The sequence below is a fragment of the Sciurus vulgaris genome (genome assembly GCF_902686455.1).
Source record: "Sciurus vulgaris genome assembly, chromosome: 2".
In the NCBI taxonomy this organism is placed as follows: domain Eukaryota; kingdom Metazoa; phylum Chordata; class Mammalia; order Rodentia; family Sciuridae; genus Sciurus; species Sciurus vulgaris.
Window position 1 is genome coordinate 161,248,820 of NC_136462.1, and position 16,081 is coordinate 161,264,900.

Consider the following 16,081-nt stretch of genomic DNA (forward strand, 5'->3'; position numbering starts at 1 on the left):
CTTTTAAGAGCCTAGCTCAGTGACCAACAATGTGTTCCAGCTCTTAGGGGCCCACAGCAGACCAAGGTGTTAGCTTCCAGGTGAAACTGGAATAATGCTGTCTTCATCTTCTCCAGATATGGTTGGAAGGATTGTATAAAACAGTAGGCCCGAAACTCCACAGCTCCAGGATGGCACATCTTTGCGGGCCGCTCCCTATCCAGACTGGCCTTCCTTGTTAGAGCCTGATACTTATCTCCTGAAACCTGCCCTCTGCTTGATCCATGGCCACTGGGAGCATCTCAGAAGGTGCTAGGGAGGTCAGAGGGTCATAAATTAGTCTTTCTCTGGTAGTTTTGACTTGTAGCTGTATACTTTATCTCAGAAGAGTCAATCCATGTGACTTCAGAGGCAGACATGCATGGAGTGGCTCTTGGCCAGGGTGCTCAACTGGAATTCAGGCTGAGTGCTTGGGAGCAGTGAGGAGGAAGAGGGGTTTGTTGCTGGGGTTACACTTAGCTTCAAGCTTCTGATGCTGGAGCTATGTGGTTTTCAGGCCTTCTATTTTATAACATCTTCCCAACCTCCATATGGAGCAAATGGAGCCTCTGGGGTTTTTCTCTCTGTGAACTGTGACCTCACTCACCCTACTCCAGAAATGCATTCTCTTAATATGGCCAAGCAACACTCTTGTGTCCTTGTCGATGCCTTTTCAGATCCGGACTCTTCAGGAGCAGCTGGAGAACGGTCCCAACACCCAACTGGCCCGCCTGCAGCAGGAGAACTCCATCCTGAGGGATGCCTTGAACCAGGCCACAAGCCAGGTGGAGAGCAAGTAAGTTGAGCATCCTGTTCAAATACTGCCAGGACACATTCCGAGGACTTTGGACTCCAGGTGGCTCTGCAGGTTGCTTGCAAAACTGTGGCAATGCACTCTAGTTTCTTACTGAATGTGGGGCTGGCCTAGCTGCCTGTGTGTTTCTACTCCCTCCCTGTGCCAGGCCGCATCCCAAACTTCATCTCTTGTGTGGGCTTTGAGCAGCTGAGTCTTCTGGCAGGTGGCCTGGTACCCCTTAGGTTGTGAAGATTTCAGCAGGAGTCAGGGTGCTCCATCCTGTAGGCTGGCCTTGCTAACATATATGGTGTCCATGGAATTGAGTTCCCTCAGGCCCTGGCTGGTGCCAGCATCTTGCTTTCCTGGAAGAGTGAAATTTGCCCAGTGCCCATCTTCACAATATGCCTTATGGAGGGCTTCATAAAACTCCTGGTTGTTGCCCAGAGTATCAAGGTCAAGCTATTTTTCCAGGATGCAAGTTTGTTGGTGGTGTAGGGACCTTAGTCCTCCATTGGGAGTGCCCTCTCCCATTCTGACACCCTGGTACTGAGTACTGTTTCACAGCACACGGGCCCACTGTGCTAAAGTGCCACTGAGCACACGGTGAGTTGGTCAGCTCTGGAGGGCAGCTCTTCGCCTCTGCTGTTGAGTACAGCCATACTTTGTTCTGCTTCCCTGACTTGGGCCTGCAGTTTCAATAGGCCATCTCTCAAGAAACTCAGCGTACTGTCTGTCCATGCGCTCGTCTTGTCTTCTCTTGACTTGAAGTGTCCTTTAGGGACTTTATGGGGTTCTTTTCTCCCCAGAGCATCTCCTCCCACCAAGAGAGGACTGGCTAAGGCAGAGAGCACTGGCATCCTCATCCTGTAGCCAGGAGTCAGATGAAGAGAGCCTTAGTACAGGAGCTGGGCAGGGAGGGAAGTCTGGCCACAGGTCTTTCTGGTGGCTCTCCTAGAATGGAGGGAGGTCTAACAGCTGCCTTCCCCATGCCATCCTTCTGTCAAGGTTACCTCTGGGTGTGTGTACACATCTTCATCTCCTCCCTGACACATCAGTGCCTAGAGGTTTATGACTGCCATTTCCTTAAAAGCCACAGTGGAAGAGGAGCATGGGGCTGAAGAACACGCTGGCTTCCCTGACACATAGAATCTGTTTTGGCTCGTTACTGGGAAATGCTCTAAAGCCTGAGGACTTGTCAACCTGGATGTGGTGGCTGTGCCTCTCATCAGTCTGGAAGCCCTGCCTGGTGTGGGGTGCTCAACAGCAGCATGGGTTTTCCTAGACCCCAGCTCCTAGCTCCAAGGCAGTCCCAAGGGGCTGCCAGCCAGCCTCTCACTTCCACCCCGGGTTGCTTAAATCTTGGCATTGTGAAGCACAGGAGCTGATGGCCTTACCAAGGACTCTGGTGCAAATGAGGAAACCCAAGTCAGAAAGGTGGGACCCCACCTGTCAGCAGAGCAGAGCTGACTTCAATCAGGTTTTGCAACCCTGCTTTCCCCTGTCTGTTGGTGTCTCACTGTCAATCCCTGCTTGCAGTGGAGCAGGCCTCCAGCTGCCCTCCTTTCCTTTTAATTGAGTTTCCTTCTGTAACTCCAGATGAACCACTTTGAAGTGCAGTGTTGAAGGGTCTGTTCCACAAGTGCCTTGGGCTATGGCTGCGGATGGTTTTCCTGGCCTGGCTATGGTTGTGTAGGCCAGTGAAGTGGGACACGTGGCCTCTGCAAGCTGCTGCTCTGCCCTGCAGGGAGCAAGTCATGTTTGCCTCATCTGCAGCTCATTTGCACCCAGGTCAGCAATGAGAAGAGTGTCTGGCCTTTTTTCCCTGTGAATTTCCAGTAGATTCTGAGCTTCTGTGGGAGACTTTAGCACATATCTTGCCCTTCGCACTCTCTGGTCCATATACTGTGTTGGTAAAACATCTTTGGCAAAACACAGCAAACTTCACATGGTTGACAATGCAAAAGAGGCTTTAGTGATGGCTTCAAGATGTGAGCACCTACTTTAAAAAGAGCAGATATTCCAGAGGGAAGCATGGGCCACCAGTCCCTGTCACCCTTTTCTCAGGAACTTGTGACTGTCTTGCAGGCAGAATGCAGAGTTGGCAAAGCTCCGGCAGGAGCTCAGCAAGGTCAGCAAGGAACTGGTGGAGAAGTCAGAGGCCTCACGGCAGGAGGAGCAGCAGCGGAAGGCCCTGGAAGCCAAGGCAACTGCCTTTGAGAAGCAGGTCCTGCAGCTGCAGGTGAGTAGGGATGTCTCAGTGCCCCCATTTACTGCCCATTGAGCCTGTCTGCATATTGGGAATGGGCAGGGCTTGCAGCCACACCAAGTCATGCCTTTCCAGCCATGACTAACAGATGGAGATGAGATGTAGGCAGTGCTGGGTAGAGCTTGAACCCTCAACCCTAGCCTTATTAATTAGTAATAGCTAGCATTAAATGGATGCTTTCTATGTGCTAAGCTTTGTTCTGAGCATTTTACAAACCCTGTAACCCATGAAGTAGGTATTGTTAGTGTTTGCATTTTACTCGTGAGCACATTTGAGGCACAGAAAAGTTAGTAACCATGTTCAGGACACAATAGAGGCAGAATTTGGACCCCGAGTCTAGCTCTATGTATACATTTATCCTTCCATATTTGCCGCCATTGTGATCTTGCAGCTGTGGAGAATCCAGTGAGCTAACTGGCTATAGACGCATCTTCCTGCTTTAAATCCAAGTGGGATTTTCTTCTTTCTTAGCCTTTGGATGTAGCTAAAATCCGTTTTCCCAGGAGGGTGCCTTTTCTCTTTCAGAGAGAGGAAGACTTTCCCCAAAGTGCACTGGGTATTATCTAGCATGTTTTCCTCAGCCTGGGGGCCTTGCTGCCCACTGGTCTGATGACTTCAGTGTTTCCACTGGCCTGTGTCAAGGAAGGTTGACTAGACTTGGGGCAGTCACCTTAGGCATGAGGAGCTTTGATGCCAAATTGTGTGGAGGTTGACTTGCTGGAAAACAAGGAAATCCTGGTGATCCTAGATGCTTTGGGCTTTTTTTTTTCTTCCGTATCATTGAAACGAAGCCATGTGACTAGAATAGCCAGACATGAAATTCCAAGACTGATGTTTGAATTTATATGAGGTACTAAAAGACAACAACAACATAACAACATAACAAACACAGTTTGAATTTGGGTGGAATCATGATGGATGACGTCTTCGTATTTTCTGATTTTTGTGTAAAGCAAACCAGTGGGATCAGATTCTTGGGAGTGGGCCTGGCTACAGTTAAATTTTAAAGGCTCCCAGGTGGTTCTGGTACATCTGAGGATGAACTCTTCACTCCTGCACCCAGGTTTTCTGTCACATGTCACTCCTAGGACCCAGCCCAGGGTGGAAGCCTGGCCCTGGCAAGCCACCAACTGCAGATGTTACCCCTGTAGGTCTCTGGACTCTCATCCACAGCCTGTGGCTAGGCAGAGGAATCCATTTTTTCCAGTTTAACCCCACAGATTCTGTGCATGGTGGACAGGGATGTTGGGGTGTGTGGCATTGTCCCTCATGATATTGATAGTGAAGCCCCTGGTAGCAGCTACTGGGTTCAGATTTTAGCAAGTTATTTCAGAGCCTCAGTTTCCCTGTCTGTGCTATGGGCATTATAGTAGTCCCTATCTTGTAGAGTGGCCGTGGGAATGAACTGTGCTGATATACTCAGAGCCTAGTCCTAGAATGCTGCCTTTAGAAGAAAACAAGTTCAATTAATGTCCGAGTCCCATTTAGGAACTTTCTCAGACTAGAAGTTTAGGTTGTAGAAAGGGCCTGTTGTGCTAAAGTAAAATTGGGACTCTATTTTGTCATTCTCTCACCTGAAACCCCTTCACTGTGAGCCAACTCTTCAAGGACCAGGGTAAGGGTAGCCTCCTGTGCTGACCTTGGGAACAAAGCTTTAGCATCAGGGAGCAGATCCCTACCCTTGACCCTCCCCTTGGGTGGTTTGATGAGACCCTATGTGGAGGAGAGTGCAAAGTGTCCTTTGAAAGTGCTGGTGTCATTTGTCCAGTGAATGAACTGAATTTTAGAAACTCAGGAAGCATTTTATACCAATCTCCAATGGCCATGGGACCAGCTTTTGAAATTGCTCAGTGTGATTGGCTGTGCTGACCACTTTCTCCTTCCAAAAAGAAATGTTGTCCTAAGATGTATCCACATGGTTTCCTTTGAAGATTCTCAGTTTTTGGTTCCAAAGGCAGGTGGGTTGTTTGCTTGTTGGTGGAACCATTATTCTAATACATGTCAATCATGGATGGACAAACATTCAGCTGGTCTCCCTACAACCTTTCCTTAAAGAAGAAAAAGAAAGGAAGAAGCTGCTGGTGGTTTTTCCATTGAAAAGTGTATCTGCCCTGACCATTGCAGTGACAGGTGCAGAGCTAAGGCTGTTGCAGCCCTGGGAAGGAGACTGGGTCCAGGAGAAACATCTGGTCTGCTCCCTCGGGAGGGGGTGGCAATCATTCCTTCCTCTCCTTTCATCCCTTGGAGTTGGAATGGAACTGATCTCCTGCTGCATTCTAATGCAGAGACTATTGCTGGGCATATTCTTGGTGATGACTTTTCTGGATCCAGATCAACCTCTGCCTCCATGGCTCTTCAAAGCAATTAGCCTAGCACCATGTTGTGTAGCCATTGCCCTAAAAGAGAAAGAAATTGGGGTGGGCCACGAAGCATGATTTGGAGCCTCACTTGGGTCAGAGGCTCCAAGGTCACTCCTGGCCCTGTTCAAACTGAGCTTGTTAATTCTGTAGCCAGTGATCTGGTCCTTTGAAGAATTAGATTCTTTGAAGGGCTGGGCCCACCTCTCCTATTCCAGGAGCTCAATTCTGGGAACCCTTGACTTAGAATGTCCATTGGAGGTTTGATTGGGCCCACCAGAGGTTGAGAGCAGCCTGCCTGCCACTGAATGGGGAATTGGGTAAACATTGGACACCTTAAAACTGTGTGTGGTTCTTAAACAAGTATCTATCTAGTGATGTGGAAGTCTGTGAGATACCAGATTGAAAAATATGAAATTGCCATTTTTGTGGAGTAAAGACTGAATACTGGCAATTTTATGTGGTTCATTCTAATATTAAGTGAAAGAACTAAGAGAACTGCCATATAAATGATCCTAAGCGTGTGCCACATCCATCTGGATATAAATGCATATTGCTATAGGCAGGAGACTCCAGCCAACTGTCTACCTCTGGAGAAGGTGTCAAGGATCCCGTTGGGAAAACTCCTCATGTACTTTATTTGAATAATTATCTTTGGACTCTTGCAACAAGCATGTATTCACAAATCACTTCAGAAGATTAAAAAAAATATTGAAACACACTACATCCCCCCAAAGTGGGAAATGCATGTAGGTCCCTGGCAGCTGCTTCTCTCATTGAAAGGATGCTGGCCAGGGTGAAATTTGGGCAAGTTCTTGTGCAGTTCTTTTGTTATACACAAGTCAGAGACCACACAGGGCTTTGATGAGGGCTGTGTCTTTTTCAACCTGAGAACTGATGAGGGCCAGGCCTCCTCCCCTCCTCATAGCCCTCTTTCTTCTGTTCTCTCCAGGTATCTCACAAGGAAAGTGAGGAAGCTCTGCAGAAGCGCCTGGATGAGGTCAGCCGGGAGCTGTGCCGCACACAGACCAGCCATGCCAGCCTCAGGGCAGATGCTGAAAAGGCCCAGGAGCAGCAGCAGCGGTTGGCAGGTGAGAGCAATGTTCCGATGGCCCCTGCTCCTGGTGGGTCCCAAAGGAGTCTGCTTCCTGTCTTAGCCAGATTGCCAGGGCCATGCCTGTGTATCCCCTTCCTTCGCCCCCACAAAAGTTGAAGAGTCTGGAATGTCAGTACTGGCTGGAGTTGCAGAGTCAAATTGGGAGCAGACTGCCCACTGGGCTTGGAGAGTAGGGCCTGCAAGGACTGGATATGGAGGATGGAGGCTGTGTAGGCCACAAGTGGGGTTGGGGTCTGGGGACAGAGTGAGGGCCTGCAAAGGCTGGATACCCAGCAGGTGGGGCTGGTGAGAGGTTGACTCTCATTTACTGTATTTCCTGAGCCACTGCTGTGGGCACTGGGCTGGCAGGAACAGTGAAGGACAGGTTCATCCAGCAGTGCCCTCTACACAGAGACTTCATCTGTGAAGGGACAGATGGTAAACATATTTGGCTTTCTGAGCCAGACAGTCTCTATTACAACTACTCAGCTTTGCTGCTTTGGACACAAGTGGCCATAAACAATGTGTAAACAAGTAGGCTTGGCTATTTTTTTTTTTTTTTTTTTTAATTCCTGGTACTAGAGATTAAAACTATGGCATTTACCACTGAGCTACATCCCCAACCCACCCACTCTTCCTCCCTCCCTCCCTCCCTCCCTCCCTCCTTCCCTTCCTTCCTTCCTCCCTCCCTCCCTCCCTCCCTTCCTTCCTTCCTTCCTCCTCCCTCCCTCCTTCCTTCCTTCCTTCCTTCCTTCCTTCCTTTTTGAGACAGGGTCTCACTAGGTGCCTAAGCTGGCCTCAAACTTAAGATCCTCCTGTTTTACCTTTCGAGTCACTGGGATTACAGGTGTAATCACCACCACACCTGGAAGACTTGACTTTTGGAATAAAACTTTGTTTATAAAAATAGACATGGAGAGGGGAGTTTATAAGCCAGTTTACTGGTCACTGATCTAGAAGGCCAGGTATGACTTTAGTCATAAGAAGCCTCTCTGAGGTAGGAGGGGTACTTAAACCTAAATCATAATGATGGAAGGCGCCAGTCCCACAAAGAGGAAGCCAGCCAGCATAGACCCCTGAGAGGGGAATGAACTTGAACTTGGTCTTGGGACTTATTAGCTGATGAAGAAATTCACAAAGCCACACCGCGGTGGCAGTGTTCATGAGGACTATTAGGGTAAAATGAAACTCCAGCCAACCACTAATGAGAAAATGATGGACTTTAGTTGAAAGTTTCTCAAGATTCATTTTCTGGAAAGAAGGTGAACAAGTGAATGAGAAGGCTAGTGACTAGTGTGGGACCAGATGGGCAGGGCCCTGGTCACCTCCCTGTGAGGATTTTGGGTGCTATGTAAAGTGTCAACAGGAAGGTTGGGGCCGGGGAATGGCATAACCTCATTTGCACTTCTGGATACTATGGTACTGGATGGAGAATGGACCATGGGGTCAGGAATGCCCCAGGGAGTACAGGGACAGGCTTCTGTACTCATCCAGAAGGGCGACAGGGCTTGGTCCAGGTGATCACAGAGGTGCTGCTGCTGATGAGGTCAGTCCTGGTGGAGATAGCAGTGTCACAGGCGGGTGGACTGTACTCACCCATGGGACTTCTGAGATCACCTGAAGAAGAGGACAGCTCCTGAGTAGGGCCCAAGAACAGGCTTCGGGAAGGGCACAGACTGAGGTCCATATAGTCACCCTTAAAATAGTTTCTGGCCATGTCACCCCTACTGTTGGTCTCAGCTAATATGAGCCAGAGTCTTCTAAAGAATGAATCTTCAGAAACGTCAACTGAAATCCATTTTAGACTCCATCATTTTCTCATTAGTGGCCTATGGGCATTTCATTTTACCCTAGTGGTCCTCAAGAACACCACCGCCAGGCTCTGATTTTGTTCAACAGTGAATAAGAAGCCCCAGTGGTTAGAAGTGTGTCTTAAGATGCCCAGGCACACAGAGGAGCCTGAAGAGGGAGGTCTCTGCCCTGTGCCTGTCACTGGAGAGGACGGCAACCCAGGGTATCCATCCTACACATTTCCAGCCCCTGACTTCTCTTTAATTTTCCTTCTGCAATAGAATTGCACAGCAAATTACAGTCCTCTGAGATGGAGGTGAAGAGCAAGTGTGAGGAGCTGAGTGGTCTTCATGGGCAGCTCAAGGAGGCCAGGGCAGAAAATTCACAGCTCACAGAGAGGATCCGGTCCATTGAAGCCCTGCTGGAGGCAGGCCAAGCCCGGGATACCCAGGTCAGCCCAATCCTGGGAGGACAGCACTGGGTAAAGGGGCTCCCCTCCTGACTCATTGCTGCACAAGTGAGTCTAATGGAGACCAAGGAACTTTCTGTCTCATTCCAGGCCAGTCAAGTTGAAGCCGATCAGCAGCAGATGCGGTAAGCTGGCAAGGCAGCTGCAGGGAGCCACAGGGCTCCTGCCTACTCACTTCAGCCTCAGCATGGGGTGACTAAAGGCTCCTGGAAGCTCAGGCTTTCATTAGATCACTCAGGTTTCACAAGAAAGAACCCTTTCAGAGGCCCCCTTGGACCCCTTGTCATTCTAGTGACTAGAGGAAAGGATACAGCCCTGGGCAGGCAAATGGTCAACTTTGCAAAGAGCTATCAGTCTACTTTCTGTTGCTTAACAAAATACCTTAGGCTGGGTACTTTAAAAAGAAAAGAGATTTATTAGCTTACAGTTTTTCAGGCAGAAAGTTCAAGATTGGGCAGCCCCTTATGTTTGGCCTCTGGTGAGGACTGATAGAGCATGCAAGAGGGAGTGATCACATGGCAAGCCAGGAAGCCTAAAATCAGGGTGGGGCCAGGCTTATTTTTTTAATAGCAACTCATTTTCAGGACCACCTCACTCTGAAACCAGCATCAGCGCCTTCATAAGGCTGCACTCCCAGTGACCTAGCTGCCTCCCACTAGGCCCCACCTCTTAAAGGTGCCAGCACCTCTTAATATCCCCATTCAGGGACTAAGCTTCCAACACACGAACCCTTGGGGGACAAACCACTTTCAAACAGTAGCAAGCTCTGCTCCCACTCTTGAGAGCAACACCTATTTGTGTGAAGGGTGACAAGAGCCTCAGTGAGGTTGGGAGCAGACTTCTTGCCAGCTGCATCCATCCAGTCATCGTTTCCTGAGGGGAAAGACTGGCCGGTTAGAAGGTTTTCTGTATCTATAAGGCACGGGATTGTAGGGACTGAGGTCCATAAATTAAATGAGGAAATGGGTGTGGCCCAGGCTCTCTGCTGAACCAGAGGTTTGGGATATTGGAGGAGTGTAGTGCTGATGTTGCCACAGGGCTATTTTCCTTTGTGACATGAATTCATTGCTGGCTGGATCTCGTTTTCTCTTGAGTCAGCAGTTCCAGTGAACTGTGCTCAGGAACTTCTTGCTGTTGCTAAGTCCAGAGCTAATACCTGGGTGGGGCAACTCAAATCAGGGACCAGAATCCTTGTGACCATCACCTCAGGGGCAGTTGCTAACAGTCTTGAGAGTTGGGTCCTGGCTGCTACGGCCAAGGTTCCCTTGAGTATGTTGTCTATCTGCTCAAACACTGCTGGACATGTCCTAGGCTGTCACCAGTAGGATTCCCGTATTTTGGCTATTGTTGCCAAAGAGTCACCTACTGGTATTCTTCTCAGCAGGTACAGCTTCCTAGGCTATAGCCTGTGTTCCTCAGCATCCCTAGGGCTCTGTGGTTTGGGGGCTAGAGAAGGAACCCAGCCACCCTCCTGCGGAAGACCCAGAACCCAACCTTTTCCTCCTCCTTTTCCTGCAAGTCATGGGCAAACTTTATTTCTCACTATGGTTTTTTTTTAGGGATAGAAAAACTGTACTTATTTATTTATTTTTTCTCATTTTAAGATTAGATTCTTGGACCACACAGTGAACTACTAGAAATATTAAGTCACATTGCAATTATTTTTTCATTTTAATTTTTTGCATCATAGTTGACCTGCAAGTTGTCTAGGCTGGGACATTCTGTTCTGGAATAGAGAGAAGTGATTCAGTCCCAAACTTTGGTTCTGGAACTTGACAGCAGTTGCTAAGGGGGTGATGGTCAGTGTGTCCTTACCATTGGCCTGCAGATTCTTCTTCAGGGTCTTGTTCTTCAGGGTCTCTCTGGGGGTGGTTTGCTGGAGGATGCCCATGTGTAATACAGAGATTTGAGGGATAAACTGAGGGTTTCAGTAGAGCTTGAGGGTGGGGTCACAGTTCTTTGGGCCTAAACCCAATGCCCAAAAGTCTACAATGCTCTCAAAGCTAGATGCAAACTGTATTCAGGTTAAAAATACAAGACTGTGCCAAGTCAGAGTTCATTATCAGATGGGTGGTTGGAACAACCAGCATGCTTAGTCCACACAGACATTATAGGTCAGTGTAGGTATGCAGTAGAATGGTGGTTTTCAAAGGTCTTTGACCATGACCTCCAAGAAGAAACACAAATACATTTCCCCATGTGGCCAGCAATTCACCAGAGCTCTCCTTCTCAGGCTGCTGGGGTTGTAGCTCCTTTGTGGGACTTGCCCCTGCATCTCAAGAGTGGCTCAAATTGCTGATTCAGACCACTTGTTGACCACTTCTAGACTTTAGATTTCACATGTCCCTGGACCTCCCATTTGTGGTAAATCATAATGTGGAAAGGGGCTTATTAAAGTGTCCATTCAAAGTTAGTCCCTAGCACTGGGGTTGTGGCTCAGAGGTAGCAAGGTCACCTAGCATGTGTGAAGCCCTAGGTTCAATCCTCAACACCACATAAAAAGAAGATAAAGGTATTGTGTCCACCTACAACTAAAAAAATTCTTTAAAAATTTTTTTTAAATAAAGCTGGTCCCCAGAGCCTTGAGTACAGTGTTGAGATAACAGTGATCTCTCATTTCTGGACAAGGAGGGCGGTTGACGCACACGGAGTTCTTCATGTGAAAAGAAGCACAAGAAATCACTGGCACTCAGTGATTCCACAGTGCTGGGGAGTTGCCTCAACGCTCATTTCCTTAAATCCCAGTGTACAGAAATGAATGGAGGAGCCCTTGGGTCTCAGAAGAGTTAGAAGTCAGGCTGTGGGGAGCTGTGGAGAGCAATGGTGCCCAGGGTGTGAGATGACAGCGCTACTATGAGTCTTCAGCCCAGGTGCCTTAGAAGGCCCAGTGTAGGTCTTCTGAGGGCCAGGTGCAGCTGTGAGGAAGGGCCAGCTGGCATGTTCTGTGGTGACAGGATGGGACATAGGCTAGCAGAAGCCACATACCAAGCTCAGTCACTAGAGTAGATGTTCTGGAAATCTGACTGCTGGGGCACATTCTCTGCTGGCCACTGACTGCTCTGGAGCCTGTGTCCTGGCCTCTGGGCATTCTGCATGAGGCAAGGCAGAAGCGGGTATGTCTCACAGGTGCTTTTTGGGTGTGGGTGTCAGGTCGTCTGGGTGCCCTGGGCGGAGGAAGGGGGTCCTCCTGAGATGGAACTGGAGGGTAGGCATGAACCCTGGAGCCAAGGTGGTGACCTGCTGCATCCCTCCCACCCCACAGCCTCAAGGAGCTGGAGTCACAGGTGTCATGTCTGGAGAAGGAGGCCACTGAGCTCAAGGAGGCTGTGGAGCAGCAGAAAGGGAAGAATAATGTGAGTGTGGAGGCCTCTGAGCTGGGCTGGGAAGAGCAAGGCAGAGCCATGTGAGTTCCAGGAAAGGTTCTCGGACAACCACCTTAAGACATCTACTGTGGAACCTGCCCCAGATCATCAGAGAGCCAGCTTTGCTTCTCCCTCTGTTCTTAACCATTGTTTACTCTGGGGGTTCCAGAGTGTGGTGGGGATACCCCTCCCTTCCTCCTGCCTCCTCACCCCGTCTCCCCCAGATGTTCAGGGCTCACTGCCTTGGGGTAAGAAGCATCATTAACCCAAACATGGACAGTGGTGTGACATGGTATACTGATTGACCTGGCCTGGGTCATGCAGCCACCCTGAGCAGGTGGGGATGAGAGAGGCTGGTGCTAGGAGAAGGGGAGAAAGACACACCTACCCTCTATAGAGGGCAAAGGCCTTCAGCCACCTCCTTCACTCCTGCCCTTGTCACAGACGCGGGGCTTGCTGGTTGCCCCACTGCTCCCCCTGTAGAGGGTATAGCTCTCCAAAAGAGGTCTCATGCTTAGAGCCAGCTGAGGGAGTCAGCTTGCTGTTGGTGGTGGGAACCTCCTCTCTGAGGAACAAGGTTGGCCCTCCCTCCTCCTGCAGACTTGTCTCCTCTGAAAGGGTGTCTGCCTCTTCATGCATCAGGCTGCAGCACCTTGGCTTTATGCTGAGTACTGCCACGAGAGGCCACATGGACAGGGGCCAAGAAAAGTGTAGGTCCTTTGTGGGATCAGAAGTGGAGCCAGGGGATTCTCTGGACCCAGCCCTTGCTGAGACCAGCTTGAGGCAGTGCACAGGAGCTGTGTCATTGACTGACTGGTGTGGGCTACCGACTTCCCCTCGTCTCCCTCCCAGGACCTCCGAGAGAAGAACTGGAAGGCGATGGAGGCACTGGCTTCGGCTGAGCGGGCCTGTGAGGAGAAGCTGCACTCCCTGACCCAGGCGAAGGTTAGAGCCCTGGCCATCCTTAGGCCGGTCAGCTGCAATAGTAGTAGCACCTGCCTGGTTTAACAGAGCCCACAAGATAAGCACACTGCAACAATCTTGGTCTCAGTGTCTCATAAATCTGTACCAGGGGCCCTGGGGCTAAGAATGCAGTGTCCTCCATGCTCCTGCTTCTTCATCCTTTCCTTTCTCTCCCTTATTCCTTCCTACCCTCTCTTTTCCTCTTTCTTCAAGAGAAAGGAAAGAAATGTGCATCCTCAATTGTTTTTTTCTCCAGGCACTCTGTCATGAGGGTGCAGAGCTGAGCACAGCTGTGGGCAAAGACTGAGAGGGCTTGGGGAGCGCTGTGGGCTGCACACTGAGTGTGCCCAGGGTTGCAGGGGCTTCACGACCTTCATTCATGTTATTTTTATCCAGAGGTACTTGGAATAATCCTGCTTATTTCTCAGGCCCTCTGAAGTCCTGGTTCAGTTGGTTCCCTACATGTTCTTAGGGGAGGACATATAGCAGTGATGTCCAAGTTTCTCAGTGTCTGGGATCCCCATGTTGCCCTGGGCTGGCTGGGAGCCAGTGTGGAGGCTCTGACTAGGGCAGCAACAACTGACGCACTCACCCACCCTTTTTTGTCACACATCACCATCCCTTGTGAAAGGCCAACCCCTCCCAGCCTTGCTCAAGCAGAGGGAGTGCCTGTCCCAATATCACAAACTTGGCAGTAACTCCCATAATCCTTCCAGGAAGCCTGAGAGTATAAAGATGAGGACCCAGAGAGCAGGCAGTAGGGCAGGGGTTGTAATTAAATTCTAGAATCTTGGACTTTTAGCCCCAGAAGTGACCTCAGAGACCATCTGGCCACTGTGTGGCAAGTGCAGAAGCTGTGGCCAGGCTGACTTGCTTGTGACCACACAGGCAGAGACAGACAGAAGGTTGCCTCCAGGGCTCATATGCTTTGTCTTCTGACTCATGACTAGAGAACCTGAGTGGGTATAGTGGTCACGAGATCAGGGGTCCAAGGCAGAGCATAGCATCATCTCTGGATAATTGCATGAGCCAAGAAAGGTCTGCTGCTCAGGCTTTAGTCCAGACCAGAGATTTTGTGGTCAGACTGGGTGTCTGCTGTCACCTAAGGAAGATCAGGTCCAGTAGAGTCTCGACAGGACTCAGGAGAGACACCCCAAGCAATGCCCTGTCTGCTCTGAGTTGGTTTCTTCCTCTGGAGATTGGGAATATTTGATTCATCCTCCCTCCAGTGGGCGCCTGGAGATGAGCTTCTTGGGGATACCTGTCCTGGCTGGCACTGGTCCTAACTGTGGCATGTTGGGAGGTGCATAACTCCACAGCCTTCATGTCCCCAATCCATCTTAGTGCCTGCTTTCAAAACAAGGAGGGCCATGGCCATCCTCCACCCCTCTTTCCACCCTGGCTGCACACATCAGCTTGACCTCCTGCCTGTGTGCACACATGTTCGTGCACCATGTAGAGAGCTGGGAAAGTGAGAGCTGACAGAGTGCCTGTCGGGAGGTGTGTTTGATTCACTAGACACCTGGGGCTTCCCATTGCTTTCCTGAGAGCACAGACTGGGGGAAGCCCAGCTTTTCCTTTGATTTTTGTGTCACCCCAATGAATTGCTGAGGATATTCCCTTCTTGGGTGGGAGGCTAAATGCTGCCCTCCCTCTCCCTCTGCCCTTCCAGGAGGAATCAGAGAAGCAACTCCGCCTGGCCGAGGCCCAGACCAAGGAGGTGCTTCTGGCACTGCTCCCAGAACTCTCTCTCTCAGCACACCAGGTAGTGGGAGGGTGGCTTCCAGGGATCACACTGCCCTGGGAGCATTCCCCAACCTCACCTTGCATGTTTCCTTGCAGAATTATGCTGAGTGGCTGCAGGAACTCAAGGAAAAGGGTTCCCAGCTGCTGAAGAAGCCATCAGCTACCACAGAGCCCCCCTTAGTAAGTAAGGCTGCCTGGCAGGTATCCTTGGCAGGGGCTGCCCTGTCACCCAAGCTCTCCTATCCCTAGGAAGAAAGCGCCTGCAGTCCTTTCACCAGGTAGCCGGGTTTGATTCACTAGCCGCCTTCTCCCTCTGCCCTTAGGACCTGGCCTCCAAGTTGAGGGAGGCTGAGGAGACCCAGAGCACCCTGCAGGCTGAGTGCGACCAGTATCGCACCATCCTGGCAGAAACGGTGAGCAGCCAGGGCAGGGCCTCTGGGAACTCTGTGCTACGTGACATGAAGGTGCTGCTGGGAAGGAGAGCTTCTGGGCCTGGAGTGTGGGGGTTGGCATGGTATCTCCAAAATTCCACTGGCTCTGTGTGACTTTGGGCAGACCTCATTTTTTGGGCTGGATGGTAATGGGATGGATAAGGCTCTTACATCTTCCTTGTTTCTAAGCTGAGGAGAGGGCTGAGTTGAGGGCTTGGGGCTGGTCTCCAGGGGCCGGAGGGACTTGGTTATTACAAGGAATTTTGGGGCAGCCAGTTGTGTGAAAAGACAAGGTAAGCTTTGGGCCTCACTTGGTTGAAACCCCCGCCCCCCTGACTCTAAGAGCATTGCTGGGTCCAGCCCTCCCCAGTTCTGAGCAACTCTGTCCTGTGTCCTTGTTTTGGGCCACTAGTGGGGTCAGCACTGGTGGCAGAGCCCAACAGCGACAACAGTCTAATAGCCTCGTTGGGTCACAGACCTTGTTTGCTGGCATGGCCCTGCAGGCCAGCACACTGGATAGAGACTTCACTCCTAGGGCAGTGGCCACCTTCCCTCCCCACACAACACTGAGTCTGACAGAGCAGGGGAAGTACTGGCAGGTCATGGCAGAGGACCTGAGAGGGCAGGAGTGTGTTTGAGTGTGGGGCAGGGCTGAGGAGGGAGATGGCCCTGCCTCACTGCCCTACCCCCTCCTGCTGCAGGAGGGCATGCTCAAAGACCTGCAGAAGAGTGTCGAGGAGGAGGAGCAAGTGTGGAAGGCCAAAGTGGGAGCCGCAGAAGAGGAGC

The 16,081-nt window shown here is 50.5% G+C and overlaps 1 protein-coding gene across 1 annotated transcript in view; it reads left to right on the top strand.

Annotated features, from left to right (window-relative positions):
* Positions 1-16,081, top strand: part of RRBP1 (ribosome binding protein 1) — a 66,186-nt gene that overhangs the window by 43,257 nt on the left and 6,848 nt on the right. Inside the window, 11 exon segments of the mRNA XM_079129630.1 lie at positions 696-814; positions 2,900-3,053; positions 6,390-6,528; positions 8,606-8,775; positions 8,884-8,918; positions 12,056-12,146; positions 13,008-13,100; positions 14,791-14,883; positions 14,961-15,044; positions 15,188-15,277; positions 15,997-16,080. Of these exon segments, the coding sequence (XP_078985756.1) occupies positions 696-814; positions 2,900-3,053; positions 6,390-6,528; positions 8,606-8,775; positions 8,884-8,918; positions 12,056-12,146; positions 13,008-13,100; positions 14,791-14,883; positions 14,961-15,044; positions 15,188-15,277; positions 15,997-16,080 (1,152 nt within the window).